At 45.5% G+C, this 21,640-nt stretch overlaps 1 protein-coding gene across 3 annotated transcripts in view; it reads right to left on the bottom strand.

The window, feature by feature from the left end:
- Nucleotides 1–408: 408 nt before the first annotated feature.
- Nucleotides 409–21,640, bottom strand: part of LOC124033668 (potassium voltage-gated channel subfamily C member 1-like) — a 54,094-nt gene continuing 32,862 nt past the window's right edge. The window contains exons 3-5 of one of the 3 annotated variants that reach the window (XM_046345834.1): nt 7,008–7,358; nt 6,077–6,176; nt 1,878–4,209 (exon numbers count right to left, since the gene is read on the bottom strand). In XM_046345834.1, coding sequence (XP_046201790.1) covers nt 4,191–4,209; nt 6,077–6,176; nt 7,008–7,358 — 470 coding nt within the window. In that variant the 3' untranslated portion in view covers nt 1,878–4,190. Of the gene's footprint in view, nt 1,306–1,877; nt 4,210–4,361; nt 6,177–7,007; nt 7,359–21,640 lie in introns of those variants that run through there. The other 2 variants (XM_046345835.1, XM_046345833.1) reach the window with 2 other exon arrangements.

Raw genomic sequence — 21,640 nt, 5'->3', positions numbered from 1 at the left:
AATGGTTTATTATACAGGCAGTGTACAGTATATATTGTCTGTGGCAGCAATCTTATGCTAAGAGCATTTGTGAGCCAAATGAAGAGGTTATTAGTATACGTAGACTATGCATATATTCCATCATATTCTATCAACCTTCAGTAACTATGTGGTTAATGCATCTTTTGTGTGTTTTGAAATCCCATGTAGGAAATCATGTGTTGAATAATCCCCCTGGGAGTTGTTAAAAGGAAAATGTGACGACTTTGCAGCAAACTGCATTTTTCTTTATTAATATGGGCATTCAGACTGAGTTCATGGAAACAGTGGAAAACTGTTCCTCAGCCTCCCTCACTTACACATCTCAATGCCAATAATGGTATCTAGTACCACAGCTTGCTCATGCAACATATTGGTAATAACCTGGCTCTTTGACACATTAAGCCAAGTGGCAAAAGAGATATTAGTCAATAATCTATAGTTAACTAGAAAAGCAAAGCCCAAAACTTTTGAAAACATTATACGCTTGTGAAAGAATTGTGGAAATATTGTTTCATGTAAGTGTAAAACATACAGTACTGTTGAGAGTTTAGAAACCAACCAACCAGTTGTCATTTACTAGGTAGTTTACAACATGGGTAATCATTTTGTTTTTATCCCTTCAAAACCAGTTTTGTAATGACTTATTTTAGTGCTTGATCTCTGACAGTCTCATGGTCACATACGTGAAGTACATGCATTTTAAAACTTTGTTCTGAGTGCAGTATGTACTGTATATGAAATGTATACAGCCAGAAAACAACTATTTGGCAAGCTTTAACTCAGGGAAAAAAATGACTGTGTTACTGGGGTCAAAATGACACTCTTGATTAGACTTTCTCCAACATAATTACATGAAGTCAGACACAAGGAAGGGAAGCAGATATACAGTACAAACATAAGCTTCAACAAACACATACACGCACGCACGCACGCACACACACACGCACACACAAACACACACACACACACAACGTTCATTCTTACTCAAGTGTGTACCGCATGAAATCAACCAGTCATAGGTACAGCAGCCAATGAGAAAGGTGTGAGAACCACAACTCTTCTGGGTGACATTTAAGGCTGGGCAGGGCCTGGCAGCATGCCCAGCTGTCCACGTCAGCACCCCCCTGGCACTGGTCATCTATGTACAACAAACAGACTAAGAGCATTATCAGTCGTGGGATGGGACGTTGTGGCCCACACACAGTGTGGTTGGGACACCATGGTTCATAACACAGACTGACTGGTCTGTGTTCTGTGATCGCCTGGCCCGGCCTGGGCGGGATGCTAGAGAGAAGAGAGACAGAAGTGTTATTACCCAGGGCCTGCTCCTGCTGGGCGAGGGCCTGCTGGGCGAGGGCCTGCTGGGCGAGGGCCTGCTGGGCGAGGGCTTGGGTGAGACTTAATGGTGGATGATGCTCAAAGTGCAGAGGGAGGAGCAGAGATGAGATAACTTTAGAGGAGTTGAATGTGTGCCGCCGGGCTGGCATCCCATGGTAAACCAGCTAGTTTGATCATGCTTCACCCATGCTTAGCCAATGCATCACACCTCTTAGAGTAGACTTTCTGTATAAAGAGTTTGTTTAAAAGGGAAGTCTTATGAGTATGTTGAAACCATGCTTAATTTAAAGTCCCCTTTAGATGTTGTTGAGGGTTTAGTCATCACCATGCTGTGCATTCTACCATGCATCTTCCAGGCCACTCTGGGTTCAGAGATTCACTTCCTTTTGGTTTCCAAAAAGCTTGGTACACCAGAGAGAAAGGGAGAAATACATTCATATACATTCAATCCATTCAATGAAATACAGACCCCTCTGACAGGTTTCATACAAAATTTATTTCATGCTAGAGTTGTATTCTTCAACTCTTTTCTCCCAATTTCATGTTGCATAACATTGTGCATGCAGCTGATTTCCCCCATGTTCTTAATTGCAAACAATGCTTTTATGTTTTCAAATATACATGTATTTTTGCTGCTTTCATAGTAGCTAAAGGTTGTTAGGAAAAGATGGTCAGACACAACCTGAGTCAACCAGATTCTTTATGATATTGTTTCTAGTTTTCTTTAAAAAAATAACAATGTTCAAAGTATATATTTAGTATGTGAAAGTAACAATGGTTCACAATGATAAGTTCTCCATAAATAATTGATTGTATACATCTCGACGTATAGCAGTAGACAGAAACATAGATTACTAATTTAGCCTAAATGATTCTTCTCAGTAAGATCCAGGATCACAAGCATGCCAACATAAACAAGGTCAAATGTTATTTTAGCTTTTCACAACATAGAGAGCTTGCTGAAATATGTATATTCTCCATGTTCTTACAAGTCTCTAGTTAGGAAATAGTGGTCAATATGACCAGAGCTGCCAGGTAACATGTACTCTGTACCACAAAGAAGAATAGGAAGAAATGTGAGAAGAAAACACTGTCATTGAACACCTTAATAGTCTGGCTATACAAATTGTACGCAAAAGTGAGGAATCATTAAAAGAAAAATATATTCTTCATACGGATAGTCGTAATAGCTATAGTTTATTTTTTATGTTTTACTAGTCCACCATGCAACTCATGCTAAATAAAAAGAGTCATGTTTAACTGATGGTATTGGGTGACATAAATACCATTAGCAGTTATTCTTATTGTCCTCTACTTATTGATTTCATTCCACCCTTTCTGGCCATTCAGGCCAAGATGTCAGACCAATGTTCCTTTGTTATTTGTCTTTCTGTCCTCCTACAGTTCTTCACTGAGAAAAAGTCCATACAAAAACAACAACGAAGAAAAGCAAAAAGGACGTTTTCGATCATGATGTTTGAGAGAAAACATGTCCTTCAAAGTGAGATGGGTGAGCTCACTGTAAGAAACCTCTGTATCTACTGTTTCTCTTCCTCACTGTGAATATGGCCCTGTCAAGCCCTCCATCCGTGGAATCAAGAAACGTTGGAGAGGGGGATTTCTCCTAAAGCGTTGGTTTCTCACACTCAGTCAGACTGTGGTGCGCCCACCTCAGGTCACTCTGAGAACTTCTGCCTGCATATACTTAACTAAGACAGTCTCCTCTTTACGTGGATCTGTGGTAGAGAATACACGGGAGGGTTGGGTTGCTCAGCATCAGCCAGTCATTAGTCATTCCCAAGACGATGGATTCATTTGAGAAAGGTAAGACAATGGGGGGGGGGGGGGGGTTCCAGAGGAAGATTGTTGCTCAGCATCAGCCAGTCATTAGTCATTCCCAAGACGATGGATTCATTTGAGAAAGGTAAGACAATGGGGGGGGGGGGGGGGGTTCCAGAGGAAGATGACCTCTTACAGATGTTTTAAAATTACAAATTAACAAACTTGCTCTGTGGTGATCCAGGAGAAGAAGAGAAAACAAGGGACAGAGATATAGAGAAGTGAAAGAAAGAGACAAGCTGAGAGGACAGCAGAGGAACAGAGTGTCAGGATGTGTGACTGGGCCAACTATCTGTTGTATCAGAGCTGTGTCCATGCACACCACCTCCCTGAGGGGGAGCCACTACAACAGAGAAAGACAGGATTGTAGCTGGATAGGTAGATCGACAGAATAAAAGACAGAAGAGCAGAACGGGAGAAGAAGTCAACCAAAAATGGGAAAATTGGACTTGTCTTTGAAGTAGCTACTTTGTGGTTGTGCGTGTGGTGGGAAGAGACATTCTTTACCTTGTAAAAAAGTATTATGAAATAGAATATAGATAAGCAAAAATATATATATTTACTAATGAATCTATTGATGGATTGCCTTCAATAAAGACATGACTAGGTTCCAATAATTGAAGTGTTGGAGTTCTTCATCTTCAGTGAACATTTACAGCTGGGCCCTTTTCACCATTTGGATGGGCAATACAAGAGTATTTAGAGATTATTATCTCCCATTCATAGGTGTAGAGTTCTATATGAGTTCTTCCAGATCCTTTGGAATCTACCTGAGCTGACCTACTCTTTCCTATGGATGTCAAACTTCCATATTTCTGGTATTAAAGACTCTCTTCCCATTATCAGTTTTGAGAAGGGACAGTTTACAGAGACAGAGAACAAGCAACGCAGATAGATAACCACAGAAAAAATAAGAGACAGAAGCTGAAGACGGAAAGCAAGGTCCAGATGACAAAAATGGGACAGACCGATACAACACGGTGGAACAGGAGCTAGCTGCAGATTGGGTTCCTGTGGGTGGGTAACAAGGAGAGGGGCAGAGGTTTAGAGGGGACACTAGGAGACCGCCCTGTGCCACTGATCCATGTCTACAGAATGCTACAGGACACTATGTGGGCTGCTGGGCCCTGCAGACACTTACACCACTCCGGTACCAGCCCCCCCCCCCCTCCCCCCATGCCTGCAATGGTGCTAAGGCTATAAAGCATTTGGTAACCTTTGTTTGGGGAGAGACAGAGTTCCTGGAGTGTAGTGTATTGGTATGGGACCTCTATCTTTCAAAGAATTTCCTTTCACTCTTTTTTTCAAAATGTATAATGTTATTGATCCAGGCCAAATTGTACGCATGTATTACCATTCATGTGTTCTCTGTTTGATTAAGGTCCCGGAAGCATGCAGAGAGCAGTTGCAGTTGGGGGGGGGGGGGTGGCTGAGGTATGGCTCAGAAAGAGAAGGCACATCAATGTATTTTCTAGCAGGGTTGAGAGCCCAGCAGCCATTCTGGCTCCAGGCACTAACACTTATCTGACGCTTATTCAGCTAGTTCAACATCAAGATACATTTGTGGTTTACAATATGAAATGGAGAAGAGAGACTGACAGTATCCTGTCTGCTTTGTAATACTGTCAATAAGAGTGCTTGCACAGAGCCATATTCAGCTAGACTTCAACATATACTATCTCCTGCAGTCCAATTATATAGTGATCTTGTTACATAATCTTATGATATGCTGTTATTTAATAACAATAGCCTGTCATCTATTTGTGAAGCAATGGTATAAAAATTGTTCTTAGCAGAAGTTAGATCTTGTTGAATTATTATTCGTTGTTAGAGCTGTTGAACATTTCCGTCTTGCTTCTCACCATGCTTGTCATATACTGTAATACCATGTGGCCTCTCTTATTCCTCACCATACTTCACCCCTTACCACCAGCTACATTTCCTCTCCAATGCCAACCATCAGCTGGACAGGACATGCAGTGTTAAGAGACAAGTGCAACACATGCCAACATGGAGCAACAGAGAAACAGGTTCACTTTCCATTGGCAACATGTACATAGACAATCACACACAGACATAGTCGCAGGCATACCGTACACACACTCAGAAGCACATTCATAAACACATTACATAGAATATACAACAGTGAGGGCATGTGTACTCTTAGCTACTGTTAGTGATTATCCTACTTGATTCATGTAATGGATCAGTCTCATGATGTGGACACAGTGGATTACTGTTGTGTTTGTGTTATGGCTCTTGAGAGTCACTGAACTTGTCCATCCTAAACAGATCATGCTCACAAAGAGCAGTTCACTATGGGAGACAGTGAGAATGTGACCTTTCGACCAAAAAACGCTCCACTGTGCTCTAGAGGAGACAGGATAAAAAAAGTATGTGTAAATTGTATACTGTCTGGAGGCTGTAGCAGGTTCTGTCTTAGCTAGTGTCTGGGAACTTGGCTGGGGATGATGGCAGGTGAGATTTAGCAATGCTATTAGCCCATGACAACAATATACAGTATTATATGCTTGTGATTCATCTCCCTACGCTCACAAGCAGCTAATTTAAGAAGCTGCGGATGACACTGGCATTATAGTTTGTTACTGCAACAATTGTGGAATCAGCTTCTTCTTCTTCTTTTTCAGATTAGATTCATCATAGAAGCCTTTTGCTTGCACTTGTCCTGCCTTTGCCTGGTGTAACTGTAGACTAGAGGACATGATGAAGGCCTGGTGTTATTGTAGAGCATAAGGATAGTAAGGATCTCTCGGTGTGGTGAACAAGGCATTTCTTTCATTGTGCTATTCTGTAGTGCTAGAGGCTGGGGCGTCAGGTTGTGAGTGTGGCATGGCCGTCCTCTTGACCACATACCCACCCAGCTAGCTGCAGCAGAGGGTAGCCCTGGGGGCCCTGGGGGCTGAGGGGTGGGCATGGGGGCGCCGGCTCCGCCAGTGACCTCCCCTGGGAAGGGCCAGCTACCGGCCAATTAGACACAAATCAAGGATGAAGGGATGATGAAGGGGGGAGTGATGGAGGGAGGAACAAACAGATCAGACAATGAGTGGAGGATAAACAAGGAAAAACAGAACAAGGGAAAGTTAAGGTTGGCCCAGGGGGCAGTGTGATAGTCTCAGTGATAGTGAACAAACCAAATGGAAAGAATAGAACACCCAGAAATGTAGAGGAGGGTTGGCATGGTAACGTAAAGAAACATTTAAAGAAAATCCCAAAACAGAAAAACAAGACCACTGATTAGTGATTTGTTTATATATTTGTTCAGTAACTTATTTTTTGCGGAAGTAAATCCATAAAAGTAAGAGTAATTCAGATGATTCAGTTTTAATGAAAGAGAAGAGTTGGACAGAGAAAAAGGCATCCAAATGCCAAAGAAGAATGTTGGGGGTGATGTTGTGTCGCTCAGCAGTAGTACCTGGGTGGGGGACCTAAAGTTGTTTGTGTTGGAAGCTGTATAGACAAAGATAGTAAGGACAAGACCTACTGTGATATAGGAGATAGCAACAACAAAAATAATGTGTGTGCTCTCTAAAGTGTCTTTTTGTGTCATGTTTCAGACTTACAGTACAACTTTTTGTGTGCGCAGTTTCTCCTCACTGAGTACACATGAAAGTGTGCTTGAGTTTAAGTGTTTTCCCCGGGGTGTGTTCCCTGGGGTGTGTTCCCTGAGGTGTGTTCCCTGAGATGTGTTCCCTGAAGTGTGTGCCCTGGGGAAGGTGTGCCCTGAGATTTAAGCCCTGGGATGTGTGCCCCGATGTAGGGCCTGTGTCTAGGTGTGTCATATTACGTACCCTTCCTGACTCTGGCTGCTGTGTGGCCTGGCCTCCCGCCCATGGCCAGGAGGAAGCAGGGCTGCTGCTCGGACCGGTCAATAGGGCTTAAGATCAGGCCGTCGTCAGGTGACATGATCTGGTCTATGTGGGGACAGTCTTCATTGGCCAGCGCTGCTTTTTCTGCCTCCTTGGCTGCCTCCTTGGCTGCCTCCTTGGCTGCCTCCTTGGCTGACTCCTTGGCTGCCTCCTTGGCTGACTCCTTGGCTGACTCCTTGGCTGCCTCCTTGGCTGCCTCCTTGGCTGCTCTCTTGGCTGGATCCTTGGATGTTTCCTCGTTCACTTTTGGATCTTGAAAAACAGCTTGTGGTGCTGAAACAGAGGGAGAAGAACTTAGTGGTGATTCCTCAATGGTGTGGAAGAGGATGTGTCAGCACTGGCATTTGTGCGCAAGCTTGGCTGTTTTTTAATAAACCAGGTAACACAGTTTTGAAGTACAATCATCAAACTTTTAAAAATGTAAAATCAACATTGACCTTTCCCAACTGCCCAAATCCCAACCACAGGAACTTCAACTAACAAAAACTTCAGACTTGCTGCTCAATTTGGCACGGAATATATGCTTTCTTTGGTTTCCCAAATCCCTCACTCTCAAAACTAACAAGCTTCTGTCCTCGAAATGTACCACCTGCCGTTACAGACATAGCAGTGACTATTTACAGGTCAATAAAATAACCATAGTGTCACACGATTCTTCATCTTCAGTATGGTAAGTAAAGGTGGCCAACTCACAACAATCTGAGAGAACAGGAAACACTACCATTTGATCATCCAGGCCTCACATGTCATACCTCGTGGGCCTTATAAGCATTACATCTCCAGACTGAACCACACATCCCAGACCACCACTGTCACCGCTGTAGTAAAACATTATTTGTGGGTAACACTTGCAGATATTAGCAATGGTATCTCTGCTGAATTGATGCTTCACCCCATTACACATTACAGTAATCCATCTGCTCTTGTCAGCGCAGCAGGCAGCACACAGACCCTAGCCAGCCACACAAAGCCATTGTACGTGTGACGCAGACCCTCTGGGATAGAGGGAGAGGAAGACGGGGAGAGAGAGTGGGAGATGAGTCACTTTCTTCAGAATAGTTCAATGAATACAGACACCATTCCCTACCTCCCTCTCTCCTCCTACACTTTAATTACAGCCTCTGTGTTCATCCCCTTCTCCCTATCCCTGTTGACTTTGTCTTTTTTTCATCCCCCTCTTACTTCCCCCCCATCCCCTCATTCGTCTTTTGGATATCTGTATCCAAGTCATGGGCTCTATTGATTGGCTGTTGGCCAGTGGCAGAGGATTTGGTGGCAGAGGATTTGTCCAGATGGTGCCTCTTTACGGGAAAGAGAGGGAGAGTAAAGATGACACAGCAGTAATGACCATATCACTGAGGTCTGTCCATCACTGGCATTGTGGAGGACAACACTTCCAATAGAAGCATGATGCATTCTGGTCATTTTGGTCAGCCATCACTACATCCATCACTACATTTCTCACAGAACCATACTCATCACTTCTCGTTGAAATGTGTTGCCACACTGCACAACCACAGACGAGATATACAGCGAGATACTGTATGTCGGTTAGCGGACCTGGTCCAGAAGTGTCTGTGTTGCACATGTGGTTAAAAACAGCTCACTGAATAAATGATGACAGCAATTTCAGAGGGTATTTTTTTGTGTTTTTTTTACTGCACTGGCTTGCTGTTTGGAATTGCACTCTCATAGTCATCCCAATGGCATTTCACCGGGTCTTCACTGGTCCCTTAATGTGCGTGCATGTGTGTGTCGAGCCAGAACGCTCGATCACATCAGCTGCTCAAGGGACCATCTTTAGGAGGAGTACAGAACAGTACTTTAAAAGTTATGTAATCTTTCCCAGCTCTCTTATTCCTAGAAAGTTAGTTTTATTGTGTAGATTGCTGTAAAAAGTTAATTGATGCATTGTATATTTGGCAATCCTAGCCTATCCCTCATCCTAATCAAAAAGCCCGTGCCTCTTGTTCAAAGACTGGAGGACAGACTGTCACGCCCTGACCTGAGATCCTTTATATGCTCTATTTGGTAGGTCAGGGTGTGATTATGGTGGGAAATTTATGTTTAGATTAGCTCAATGAATCAAGCACGAGAGGCAGCCCCCAATTTTTTTTTTTTGGGGGGCACACAGGGAGATTGGCGGAGTCAGGCTTCAGAACTGAGCCAACTGCCTGTTTTTACCGTGGGGGCTCCCCGCAGTTGCCGTGCTAGAGTGGGCATTCAGCCAGGACGGATTGTGCCGGCTCAGCGCTCCTCACCTCCGGTGCGTCTCTTTGGCCCAGGATATCCTTCGTCAATCCAGTGCGGCCTGTGCCAGCTTCCCGCACTTGCCGTGCTACAGGGGGGATTCTGCCAGGGCGCGTTGTGCCAGCTCTACGCTCCAGACCTCCAGTGCGCCTCCACGGCCCAGCATATCCTGCGCCGGCTCTACACACTATGCCTCCAGTGCGCCTTCATAGCCCAGTGCATCCCGTGCCAGCTCTCCACACTCACCGAGCTAAAATGGGTATCCAGCCAGGACGCGTTGCGGCAGCTCCCCGCACCAGGCTTCCAGTACGTCTCCTCAGTCCGGTGAGACCTGTTCCAGCTCCCTGAACGAAGCCTCCAGTGATGATCCATGGCCAGGAGCTTGTAGTGATGATCCATGGCACGAAGCCTCTAGTGATGATCCATGGCCCGGAGCCTGTATTGATGATTCATGGCAAGGAGCCTGCAGCGACAGTCCCCAGTCCGGAGCCTCCAGCGACGGTCCCCAGTCTGGAGCCTCCAGCGATGGTCCCCAGTCAGGAGCCTCCAGCGACGGTCCCCAGTCCAGAGCCTCCAGCGACGATCCCCAGTCCAGAGCATTCAGAGACGGTCCCCAGTCCGGAGCCCTCAGAGACGGTCCCCAGTCCGGAGTCTCCAGGGACGGTCCTCAGTCCAGAGTCTCCAGCGATGGTCCGCAGTCCAGAGTCTCCAGCGACGGTCTACAGTCCAGAGCCTCCAGCAATGGTCTACAGTCCGGGGCCTCCAGCAACGGTCTGCAGTCCAGAGCCTCCAGCGACGGTCTGCAGTCCAGAGCCTCCAGCGACGGTCTGCAGTTCAAAGTCTTCAGCGACGAGCTGCAGTCCAGAGCCTCCAGCGGTGGTTCACAGTTCAGAGCCTCCGGCGATGATCCACGGTCCGGTTCCTCCGGCAACGATCCATGGCCCGGTTCCACAGAAGCAGAGGGATCAGCGTAGGGAGCAGGGGCTACGTCCGGAACTGGAGCCACCACTGAGGGTAGATGCCCACTCGGACCCTACCCTATAGGTTCAGGTTTGCGGCCAGGAGTCCGCACATTTGGGGGGGTACTGTCACGCCCTGACCTTAGAGATGCTTTATATTCTCTATTTGGTAGGTCAGGGTGTGACTAGGGTGGGAAATCTATGTTTATATTTCTTTGTTGGCTGAGTATGGTTCCCAATCAGAGGCAGCTGTCTATCATTGTCTCTGATTGGGGATCATATTTAGGCAGCCCATTTTCCCACCTTCAGTTGTGGGATCTTGTCTTTGTGTGTAGTTGCTTTCTGCGCTGCATAGAGCTTTACCAACGATGAGGGTAACAGGGTTCTCACTCCATTGGAGGCCGTATATAGAGAATGCCAACTTATGTGCCAGAATCACAACATTCTACACACATTATTAATTTCCCCCTGAGCTGAATCCAACCCATCTTGAGGGCCCATGCTCAGCATGTTCCTGAATGTGTGTATTCATGTGTTATTACATACATGGAAGGAGTTGATTACATACATATATCCCTTATAGTAACTTTGGAACAATGTTCATATAATGTAAAGTGTTGCTCTAATGTCTGTCTGTTCAATTACCATTCAGTGACATCATGTACAGTAGATGGATGAGCTGGTCAAACTGTTTTCTGATTGGGTGCTAAATGAGTTTCAGATTGGCTGCTTATTCCATCATTCTGCTTTGCAGCCCAGTGTGAATAATAGGAGAAGCAAGTCAATAGCTGCAGTTCCTGGCGGAACCTCAATCTTATTGTGCAATGTGCGTTGCTTGGACACTGTTGTCATGGCAATGGGCATTGGCATGGAAAAAAGATTGGGGAGAATTAAATAAATAAGACATTAAGTAAGAGAGAGGATGGTGGGAAGGTGAAAAAAATCTTTGTTTTTACCACCTCCAGATAGTGTACATTATGGCAGTGCCTGGTGAATCTCTAACTCTCATTGGTCAAGATCATAGAAGTAATGAGACTTGGGCACATCCTGTATCATATGACTAGGCAAAGTCAGAAAGTCAGGAAGTGTGAGCCTTGCTAATGTTTGTCCTCTCTCCTCCAGCAGACAGGTCATTATGTCACCTCTGGATGTTCTCTTTGCAGGGAGTCAGGTCAGGTGACAGGCCCTGATGGCTCAGCCTGTAGATGCCATCTGACAGGCTACAAAGTAAAGGTGCAGATAGAGGTCAAGGTAATCTAAATTGGTTTGTTACAAACAAATAACTATCACTGAATAGTATTGTTGGAATCTAATCAGTAGAGACACCTTGTAAGTGGGACATCTTGGATTACAACTCTCCAGGGAAAACATTCATTATAAAGTCATAAAGGATTCTACTATAAACAGGAGTACAGCCAGCAAGCGAGGGGTGCAGTGTTTTTTGTGTGTGTGAGAGTGTGTGTGTGAGAGTGCTCAGAGGGCTGTTAGTCATAGACGTAGAGTGGAATGATGCTTGGCCGTAACATGTGGCAGTAAATAAGGAGCCATCACAAGATGTACTCATGGCCACTTCAGGCCCTCGTGGCAGAGCATAAATACACACTACTCACACTATTTCATAGAAGAGGGAACCCAATGGAATCAGTTGGGCCCTATCCCTATCATGAGTAGGCGATGTACACTATATCAGCCAGTGATTAACTGAGAATCCCCCCAAAGCTGCTTGTGCTCACCACAACTGGCCTGGTCATCCAAGCAGAAAAACATGAAAGAGCAACACAGTCATCATCCATCCAAGGGACCTTCTGCAAATTGATAGGTTCTCTGAGGGAAACCCCCACTCTCTGCTGTCTTTGTCCAACTTCCCCTATGAGTCACACAGGTTAGACACACAGGTCTCCAGGAAACCAGGCTGTCTCTTTTATTGCAGTCATTTCTAAAGTGCGATATCACTGGTGCAATGTTAGTTCAACAAGTTAACTGTGAAATAAAAGCATTCGCTGTTAAAAAAATATACATCTACACCACCGGTCAAAGGTTTTAGAGCACCTACTTATTCAAGGGTTTTACTTTATTTTTACTATTTTCTACATCATAGACTAATAGTGAAGACATCAAAACTATGAAACAACATATATGGAATCATGTAGTAACCAGAAAAGTGTTAAACAAATCAAAATATATTTTATATTTGAGATTCTTTAAATTGCCACACATTGCCTTGATGACAGCTTTGCACACTCTTTACATTCTCTCAACCAGCTTCACCTGGAATGCTTTCACACAGTCTTGAAGGAGTTCCCACATATGCTGAGCACTTGTTGGCTGCTTATCCTTCACTCTGCGGTCCGACTCATCCCAAACCATCTCAATTTGATTGAGGTCAGGGGATTGTGGAGGCCAGGTCATCTGATGTAGCACTCCATCACTCTCCTTCTTGGTAAAATAGCCCTTACAAAGCCTGGAGATGTGTTGGGTCATTGTCCTGTTGAAAAACAAATGATAGTCCCACTAAGCCCAAACCAGATGGGATGGCGTGTCGTTGCAGAATGCTGTGGTAGCCATGCACCAGCAAAGCACCCCCACACCCCATAACACCTCCTCCTCCATGCTTTACAGTGGGAAAAACACATACAGAGATCATCCGTTCACCCACACCGCATTTCCAAAAGACACGGAGGTTGGAACCAAAAATATCAAATTTGGACTCCAGACCAAAGGACCAAATTTCCACCAGTCTAATGTCCATTGCTTGTGTTTCTTGGCCCAAAAAAGTCTTCTTATTGGTGTCGTTTAGTAGTGGTTTCATTGCAGCAATTTGACCATGATGGCCTGATTCACACAGTCTCCTCTGAACAGTTGATGTTGAGATGTGTCTATTACTTGAACTCTGTGAAGCATTTCTTTGGGCTGGTAACTCCAATTAACATCCTCTGTAGCAGAGGTAACTCTGGGTCTTCCATTCTGGTGGCGGTCCTCATGAGAGACAGTTTCATCATAGCGCTGGATGGTTTTTGCGACTGCACTTGAAGAAACTTCCAAAGTTCTTGAAATGTTCCGTATTGACTGACCTTCATGTCTTAAAATATTGATGGACTGTCGTTTCTCTTTGCTTATTTGAGCTGTTCTTGCCATAATATGGGCAGTATTTTACCAAATAGCGCTATCTTCTGTATACCAAATCAAATCAAATGTATTTGTCACATACACATGGTTAGCAGATGTTAATGCGAGTGTAGCGAAATGCTTGTGCTTCTAGTTCCGACAATGAGGTAATAACCAACAAGTAATCTATCTAACAATTCCAAAACTACTACCTTATCGACACAAGTATAAGGGGATAAAGAATATGTACATAAAGATATATGAATGAGTGATGGCAGAGAGCGGCATTGGCAAGATACAGTAGATGGTATCGAGTACAGTATATACATATGAGATGAGTATGTAAACAAAGTAGCATAGTTAAAGTGGCTAGTGATACATGTATTACATAAAGATGCAGTAGATGATATAGAGTACAGTATATACGTATACATATGAGATGAATGATGTAGGGTATGTAAACATTATATTAGGTAGCATTGTTTAAAGTGGCTAGTGATATATTTTACATAATTTCCCATCAATTCCCATTATTAAAGTGGCTGGAGTTGAGTCAGTGTGTTGGCAGCAGCCACTCAATGTTAGTGGTGGCTGTTTAACAGTCTGATGGCCTTGAGATAGAAGCTGTTTTTCAGTTTCTCGGTCCCAGCTTTGATGCACCTGTACTGACCTCGCCTGCTGGATGATAGCGGGGTGAACAGGCAGTGGCTCGGGTGGTTGTTGTCCTTGATGATCTTTATGGCTTTCTGTGACATCGGGTGGTGTAGGTGTCATGGAAGGCAGGTAGTTTGCCCCCAGTGATGCGTTGTGCAGACCTCACTACCCTCTGGAGAGCCTTACGGTTGTGGGCGGAGCAGTTGCCGTACCAGGCGGTGATACAGCCCACCAGGATGCTCTCGATTGTGCATCTGTAGAAGTTTGTGAGTGCTTTTGGTGACAAGCCAAATTTCTTCAGCTTCCTGAGGTTGAAGAGGCGCTGCTGTGCCTTCTTCACGATGCTGTCTGTGTGGGTGGACCAATTCAGTTTGTCTGTGATGTGTACGCCGAGGAACTTAAAACTTACTACCCTCTCCACTACTGTTCCATCGATGTGGATAGGGGGGTGTTCCCTCTGCTGTTTCCTGAAGTCCACAATCATCTCCTTAGTTTTGTTGACGTTGAGTGTGAGGTTATTTTCCTGACACCACACTCCGAGGGCCCTCACCTCCTCCCTGTAGGCCGTCTCGTCGTTGTTGGTAATCAAGCCTACCACTGTTGTGTCGTCCGCAAACTTGATGATTGAGTTGGAGGTGTGCATGGCCACGCAGTCGTGGGTGAACAGGGAGTACAGGAGAGGGCTCAGAACACACCCTTGTGGGGCCCCAGTGTTGAGGATCAGCGGGGTGGAGATGTTGTTGCCTACCCTCACCACCTGGGGGCGGTCCATCAGGAAGTCCAGTACCCAGTTGCACAGGGCGGGGTCGAGACCCAGGGTCTCGAGCTTGATGACGAGCTTGGACGGTACTATGGTGTTAAATTCCGTTCCATGATCTCGCCATCACGGTTGACAACTCCATTGTGTCCTCCTCCCAGAGCGCTAAGAACCTTGGCGTGATCCTGGACAACTCCCTGCGTTCTCAACTAACATCAAGACGGTGGCACGTTCCTGTAGGTTCATGCTCTACACCATCCGCAGAGTACGACCCTGCCTCACACAGGAAGCGGCGCAGGTCCAGGCAGTCATCTCCCGTCTGGATTACTGCTGTTGGCTGGGCTCCCTGCCTGTGCCATTAAACCCCTACAACTCCAGCCTGGTTCTCTCACGGCTCTCTCCACTGGCTTCCAGTTGAAGCTCGCATCCGCTACAAGACGGAGCTGTGAGGGGAACGGCACCTCAGTACCTCCAGGCTCTTCAGGCCCTACACCCAAATAAGGGCACTGCGTTCATCCACCTCTGGTCTCCCTACCACTGAGGAAGTACAGTTCCCGCTCAGCCCAGTCAAAACTGTTCGCTGCTCTGGCTCCCCAATGGTGGAACAATCCCTCACGACGCCAGGACAGCGGAGTCAATCACCACCTTCCGGAGACACCTGAAACCCCACCTCTTTAAGGAATACTTAGGATAGGATAAAGTAATCCTTCTCACCCCCCCCTTAAAATATTTAGATGCACTATTGTAAAGTGGCTGTTCCACTGGATGTCATAAGGTGAATGCACCAATTTGTAAGTCGCTCTGGATAAGAGCGTCTGCTAAATGACTTAAATGTAAATGTAAATGTAAATGCCGAGCTGTAGTCGATGAACAGCATTCTCACATAGGTATTCCTCTTGTCCAGGTGGGTTAGGGCAGTGTGCAGTGTGGTTGAGATTGCATCGTCTGTGGACCTATTTGGGCGGTAGCAAATTGGAGTGGGTCTAGGGTGTCAGGTAGGGTGGAGGTGATATGGTCCTTGACTAGTCTCTCAAAGCACTTCATGATGACGGAAGTGAGTGCTACAGGGCGGTAGTCGTTTAGCTCAGTTACCTTAGCTTTCTTGGGAACAGTAACAATGGTGGCCCTCTTGAAGCATGTGGGAACAGCAGAATGGGATAGGGAATGATTGAATATGTCCCCCTACCCCCTACCACCCTACCTTGTCACAACACAACTGATAGGCTCAAATGCATTAAGAAGGAAAGACATTCCACAAATGAACTTTTAAGAAGGCACACATGTTAATTTATATGCATTCCTGGTGACTACCTCATGAAGCTGGTTGAGAGAATGCCAAGCGCGTGCAAAGCTGTAATCAAGGCAAAGGGTGGCTATTTGAAGAATCTCAAATATAAAATACATTTTGATTTGTTTAAACTTTTTGGTTACTACAGGATTCCATATGTGTTATTTAATAGAAAAGATAAAGACAAACACTTGAATAAGTAGGTGTGCTAAAGATTATGACTGGTAGTGAATATATACAGTTGAAGTCAGATGTTTACATACACTTAAGTTGTAGTCATTAAAACTCGTTTTTCAACCACTCCACAAATTTCTTGTTAACAAACTATAGTTTTGTCAAGTTGTTTAGGACATCTACTTTGTGCATGACAAGTAATTTTTCCAACAATTGTTTACAGACAGATTATTTCACTCATAATTCACTGTATTACAATTCCAGTGGGTCAGAAGTTTACATACACTAAGTTGACTGTACCTTTAAAGAGCATGGAAAATTCCAGAAAATTATGTCATGGCTTTAGAAGATTCTGATAGGCTAATTGACATAATTTGAGTCAATTGGAGGTGTACCTGTGGATGTATTTCAAGGCCTACCTTCAAACTCAGTGCCTCTTTGCTTGACATCATGGGAAAATCAAAAGAAATGAGCCAAGACCTGAGCCAAGACCTCAGAAAAAAATTATAGACCTCCACAAGTCTGGTTCATCCTTGGGAGCAATTACCAAATGCATGAAGGTACCATGTTCATCTGTACAAACAATAGTATGCAGTCATACCGTTCAGGAAGGAGACGCGTTCTGTGTCCTAGAGACAATCGTACTTTGGTACGAAAAGTGCCAATCAATCCCAGAACAACAGCAAAGGACCTTGTGAAGATGCTGGAGGAAATAGGTACAAAAGTATCTATATCCACAGAGTCCTATATTGATATGACCTGAAAGGCCGCTCCGCAAGGAAGAAGCCACGGCTCCAAAACCGCCATAAAAAAAGCCAGACTACTGTTTGCAACTGCACATGGGGACAAAGATCGTACTTTTTGGAGAAATGTCCTCTGGTCTGATAAAACAAAAATATAACTGTTTGTCCATAATGACTATCGTTATGTTCGGAGGAAAAAGGGGAAGGCTTGCAAGCCGAAGAACACCATCCCAACCGTGAAGCACAGGGGTGGAAGCATCATGTTGTGGGGGTGATTTGCTGCAGGAGGGACTGGTGCACTTCACAAAATAGATGGCATCATGAGGGAGGAAAATTATGTGGATATATTGAAGCAACATCTCAAGACATCAGTCAGGAAGTGAAATTTTGGTCGCAAATGTGGTCTTCCAAATGGACAATGACCCCAAGCATATTTCCAAAGTTGTGGCAAAATGGCTTAAGGACAACAAAGTCAAGGTTTTGCAGTGGCCATCACAAAGCTCTGACCTCAATCCTATTGAACATTTGTGGACAGAACTGAAAAAGTGTGTGTGAGCAAGGAGGCATACAAACCTGACTCAGTTACACCAGCTCTGTCAGGAGGAATAGGCCAAAATTCACCCAACTTATTATGGGAAGCTTGTGGAAGGCTACCTGTAAAGTTTGACCCAAGTTACTCAATTTAAAGGCAATGCTACCAAATACTAATTGAGTGTTTGTAAACTTCTGACCCGGGAAATAAATAATTCTCTCTACTAATTTCATGACATTTCACATTCTTAAAATAAAGTGGTGATCCTAACTGACCTAAAACTGAATTTTTGGATTAAATGTCAGGAATTGTGAAAAACTGAGGTTAAATGTATTTGGCTAAGGTGTATGTAATCTTCCGACTTCAACTGTGTATACAGTGGAGAGAACAAGTATTTGATACATTGCCGATTTTGCAGCTTTTCCTACTTACAAAGCATGTAGAGGTCTGTAATTTTTTATCATAGGTACACTTCAACTGTGAGAGACGGAATCTAAAACAACAATCCAGAAAATCACATTGTATAATTTTTAAGTAATTACTTTACATTTTATTGCATGACATAAGTATTTGATACATCAGAAAAGCAAAACTTAATATTTGGTACAGAAACCTTTGTTTGCAATTTCAGAGATCATAAGTTACCTGTAGTTCTTGACCAGGTTTGCACACACTGCAGCAGGCATTTTGGCCTACTCCTCCATACAGATCTTCTCCAGATCCTTCAGGTTTCGGGGCTGTTGCTGGGCAATACGGACTTTCAGCTCCCTCCAAAGATTTTCTATTGGGTTCAGGTCTGGAGACTGGCTAAGCCACTCCCGTACCTTGATATGCTTCTTACGGAGCCACTCCTTAGTTGCCCTGGCTGTGTGTTTCGGGTCGTTGTCATGCTGGAAGACCCAGCCACGGCCCATCTTCAATGCTCTTACTGAGGGAAGGAGGTTGTTGGCCAAGATCTCACGATACATGGCCCCATCCATCCTCCCCTCAATACGGTGCAGTCGTCCTGTTCCCTTTGCAGAAAAGCATCCCCAACGAATTATGTTTCCACCTCCATGCTTCACGGTTGGGATGGTGTTCTTGGGGTTGTACTCATCCTTCTTCTTCCTCCACACGGCGAGTGGAGTTTAGACCAAAAAGCTCTATTTTTGTCTCATCAGTGTCATGTTTGTCATTTATTGTCATGTCTTGTCCCTGTGCTCCCCATGCTATTCGTTTCCCTCTGCTGGTCTTGTTTGGTTCTATCCCTCTCTCTCCCCCTCCCTCTCTCACTCTCTCGCTCTCTCTTCTCTCTGTCGTTCCGTTCCTGCTCCCAGCTGTTCCTATTCCCCTAATCATCATTTAGTCTTCCCACACCTGTTCCCGATCCTTTCCCCCTGATTAGAGTCCCTATTTATTCCTTTGTGATCCGTTCCTGTTCCGTCGGTTCCTTGTATTGTATTCACCATGCCGTGATTGCGTTTCGCCCTGTCCTGTCGTGTTTTTGCCGTGATTGTGTATCACCCTGTCCTGTCGTGTTTTGTGCCTTCATCAGATGCTGCGTGTGAGCAGGTGTCTCAGTCGACTACGGCCTGCGCCTACCCGAAGCGACCTGCAGTCTGTGGCCGCTTCTCCAGTTGTTTCCCCTCTACAAGTCTAGAGGAATTCTGTTATTCCGTTTTGGACTTTAATAAACTCTGTTTCTGTTAAGTCGCTTTTGGGTCCTCTTTTACCTGCATGACAGAAGGAACCGACCAAGGAATGGACCCAGCGACTTCAGACGCTCGTTACACTGCCGTCGAGATCCAAGGAGCCATGCTCGGCAGACACGAGCAGGAATTGTCTGCTGCTCGCCATGCCGTGGAGAACCTGGCCGCTCAGGTTTCCGACCTCTCTGGACAGTTCCAGAGTCTACGTCTCGTGCCACCTGTTACTCCCTGGCCTGCCGAGCCTCCAGAACCCAGGGTTAATAACCCACCTTGCTACTCCGGGCAGCCCACTGAGTGCCGCTCCTTTCTCACGCAGTGTGAGATTGTGTTCTCTCTCCAACCCCACACATACTCTAGAGAGAGAGCTCGGGTTGCTTACGTCATTTCACTCCTTACTGGCCGGGCTCGAGAATGGGGCACAGCTATCTGGGAGGCAAGGGCTGATTGCTCTAACAGATTCCAGAACTTTAAAGAGGAGATGATTCGGGTTTTTGACCGTTCAGTTTTTGGTGGGGAGGCTTCTAGGGCCCTGGCTTCCTTATGCCAAGGTGAACGGTCCATAACGGATTATTCCATTGAGTTTCGCACTCTTGCTGCCTCTAGTGAGTGGAACGAGCCGGCGCTGCTCGCTCGTTTTCTGGAGGGACTCCACGCAGTGGTTAAGGATGAGATTCTCTCCCGGGAGGTTCCTTCAGATGTGGACTCTTTGATTGCTCTCGCCATCCGCATAGAACGACGGGTAGATCTTCGTCACCGGGCTCGTGGAAGAGAGCTCGCATCAACGGTGTTTCCCTGCTCCGCATCGCAACCATCTCCCTCCTCTGGCTTTGAGACTGAGCCCATGCAGCTGGGAGGGATTCGCATCTCGAATAAGGAGAGGGAACGGAGGATCACCAACCGCCTGTGCCTCTATTACGGAGTTGCTGGACATTTTGTTAATTCATGTCCAGTAAGAGGCCAGAGCCCATCAGTAAGCGGAGGGCTACTGGTGAGCGCTACTACTCAGGTCCCTTCATCTAGATCTTGTACTACTATGTCGGTCCATCTACGCTGGACCGGTTCGGGTGCTACATGCAGTGCTTTGATTGACTCTGGGGCTGAGGGTTGTTTCATGGACGAAGCATGGGCTCGGAAACATAACATTCCTTTCAGACCGTTAGACAGGCCTACGCCCATGTTTGCCTTAGATGGTAGTCATCTTCCCAGTATCAAATTTGAGACACTACCTTTAACTCTCACAGTATCTGGTAACCACAGTGAGACTATTTCTTTTTTGATTTTCCGTTCACCGTTTACACCTGTTGTTTTGGGTCACCCCTGGCTTGTATGTCATAATCCTTCTATTAATTGGTCTAGTAATTCTATCCTATCCTGGAACGTTTCTTGTCATGTGAAGTGTTTAATGTCTGCCATCCCTCCCATTTCTTCTGTCCCTACTTCTCAGGAGGAACCTGGCGATTTGACAGGAGTGCCGGAGGAATATCATGATCTGCGCACGGTCTTCAGTCGGTCCCGAGCCAACTCCCTTCCTCCTCACCGGTCGTATGATTGTAGTATTGATCTCCTTCCGGGGACCACTCCTCCTCGAGGTAGACTATACTCTCTGTCGGCTCCCGAACGTAAGGCTCTCGAGGATTATTTGTCTGTGTCTCTTGACGCCGGTACCATAGTGCCTTCTTCTTCTCCGGCCGGGCGGGGTTCTTTTTGTTAAAAAGAAGGACGGTACTCTGCGCCCCTGCGTGGATTATCGAGGGCTGAATGACATAACGGTTAAGAATCGTTATCCGCTTCCCCTTATGTCATCAGCCTTCGAGATTCTGCAGGGAGCCAGGTGCTTTACTAAGTTGGACCTTCGTAACGCTTACCATCTCGTGCGCATCAGAGGGGGACGAGTGGAAAACGGCGTTTAACACTCCGTTAGGGCATTTTGAGTACCGGGTTCTGCCGTTCGGTCTCGCCAATGCGCCAGCTGTTTTTCAGGCATTAGTTAATGATGTTCTGAGAGACATGCTGAACATTTTTGTTTTTGTCTATCTTGACGATATCCTGATTTTTTCTCCGTCACTCGAGATTCATGTTCAGCACGTTCGACGTGTTCTACAGCGCCTTTTAGAGAATTGTCTCTACGTAAAGGCTGAGAAGTGCTCTTTTCATGTCTCCTCCGTTACTTTTCTCGGTTCCGTTATTTCCGCTGAAGGCATTCAGATGGATTCCGCTAAGGTCCAAGCTGTCAGTGATTGGCCCGTTCCAAGGTCACGTGTCGAGTTGCAGCGCTTTTTAGGTTTCGCTAATTTCTATCGGCGTTTCATTCGTAATTTCGGTCAAGTTGCTGCCCCTCTCACAGCTCTTACTTCTGTCAAGACGTGTTTTAAGTGGTCCGGTTCCGCCCAGGGAGCTTTTGATCT

The sequence above is a fragment of the Oncorhynchus gorbuscha genome, linkage group LG04 (genome assembly GCF_021184085.1).
Source record: "Oncorhynchus gorbuscha isolate QuinsamMale2020 ecotype Even-year linkage group LG04, OgorEven_v1.0, whole genome shotgun sequence".
Lineage (NCBI taxonomy): Eukaryota > Metazoa > Chordata > Actinopteri > Salmoniformes > Salmonidae > Oncorhynchus > Oncorhynchus gorbuscha.
This window is presented reverse-complemented; position numbering and strand designations above follow the sequence as displayed.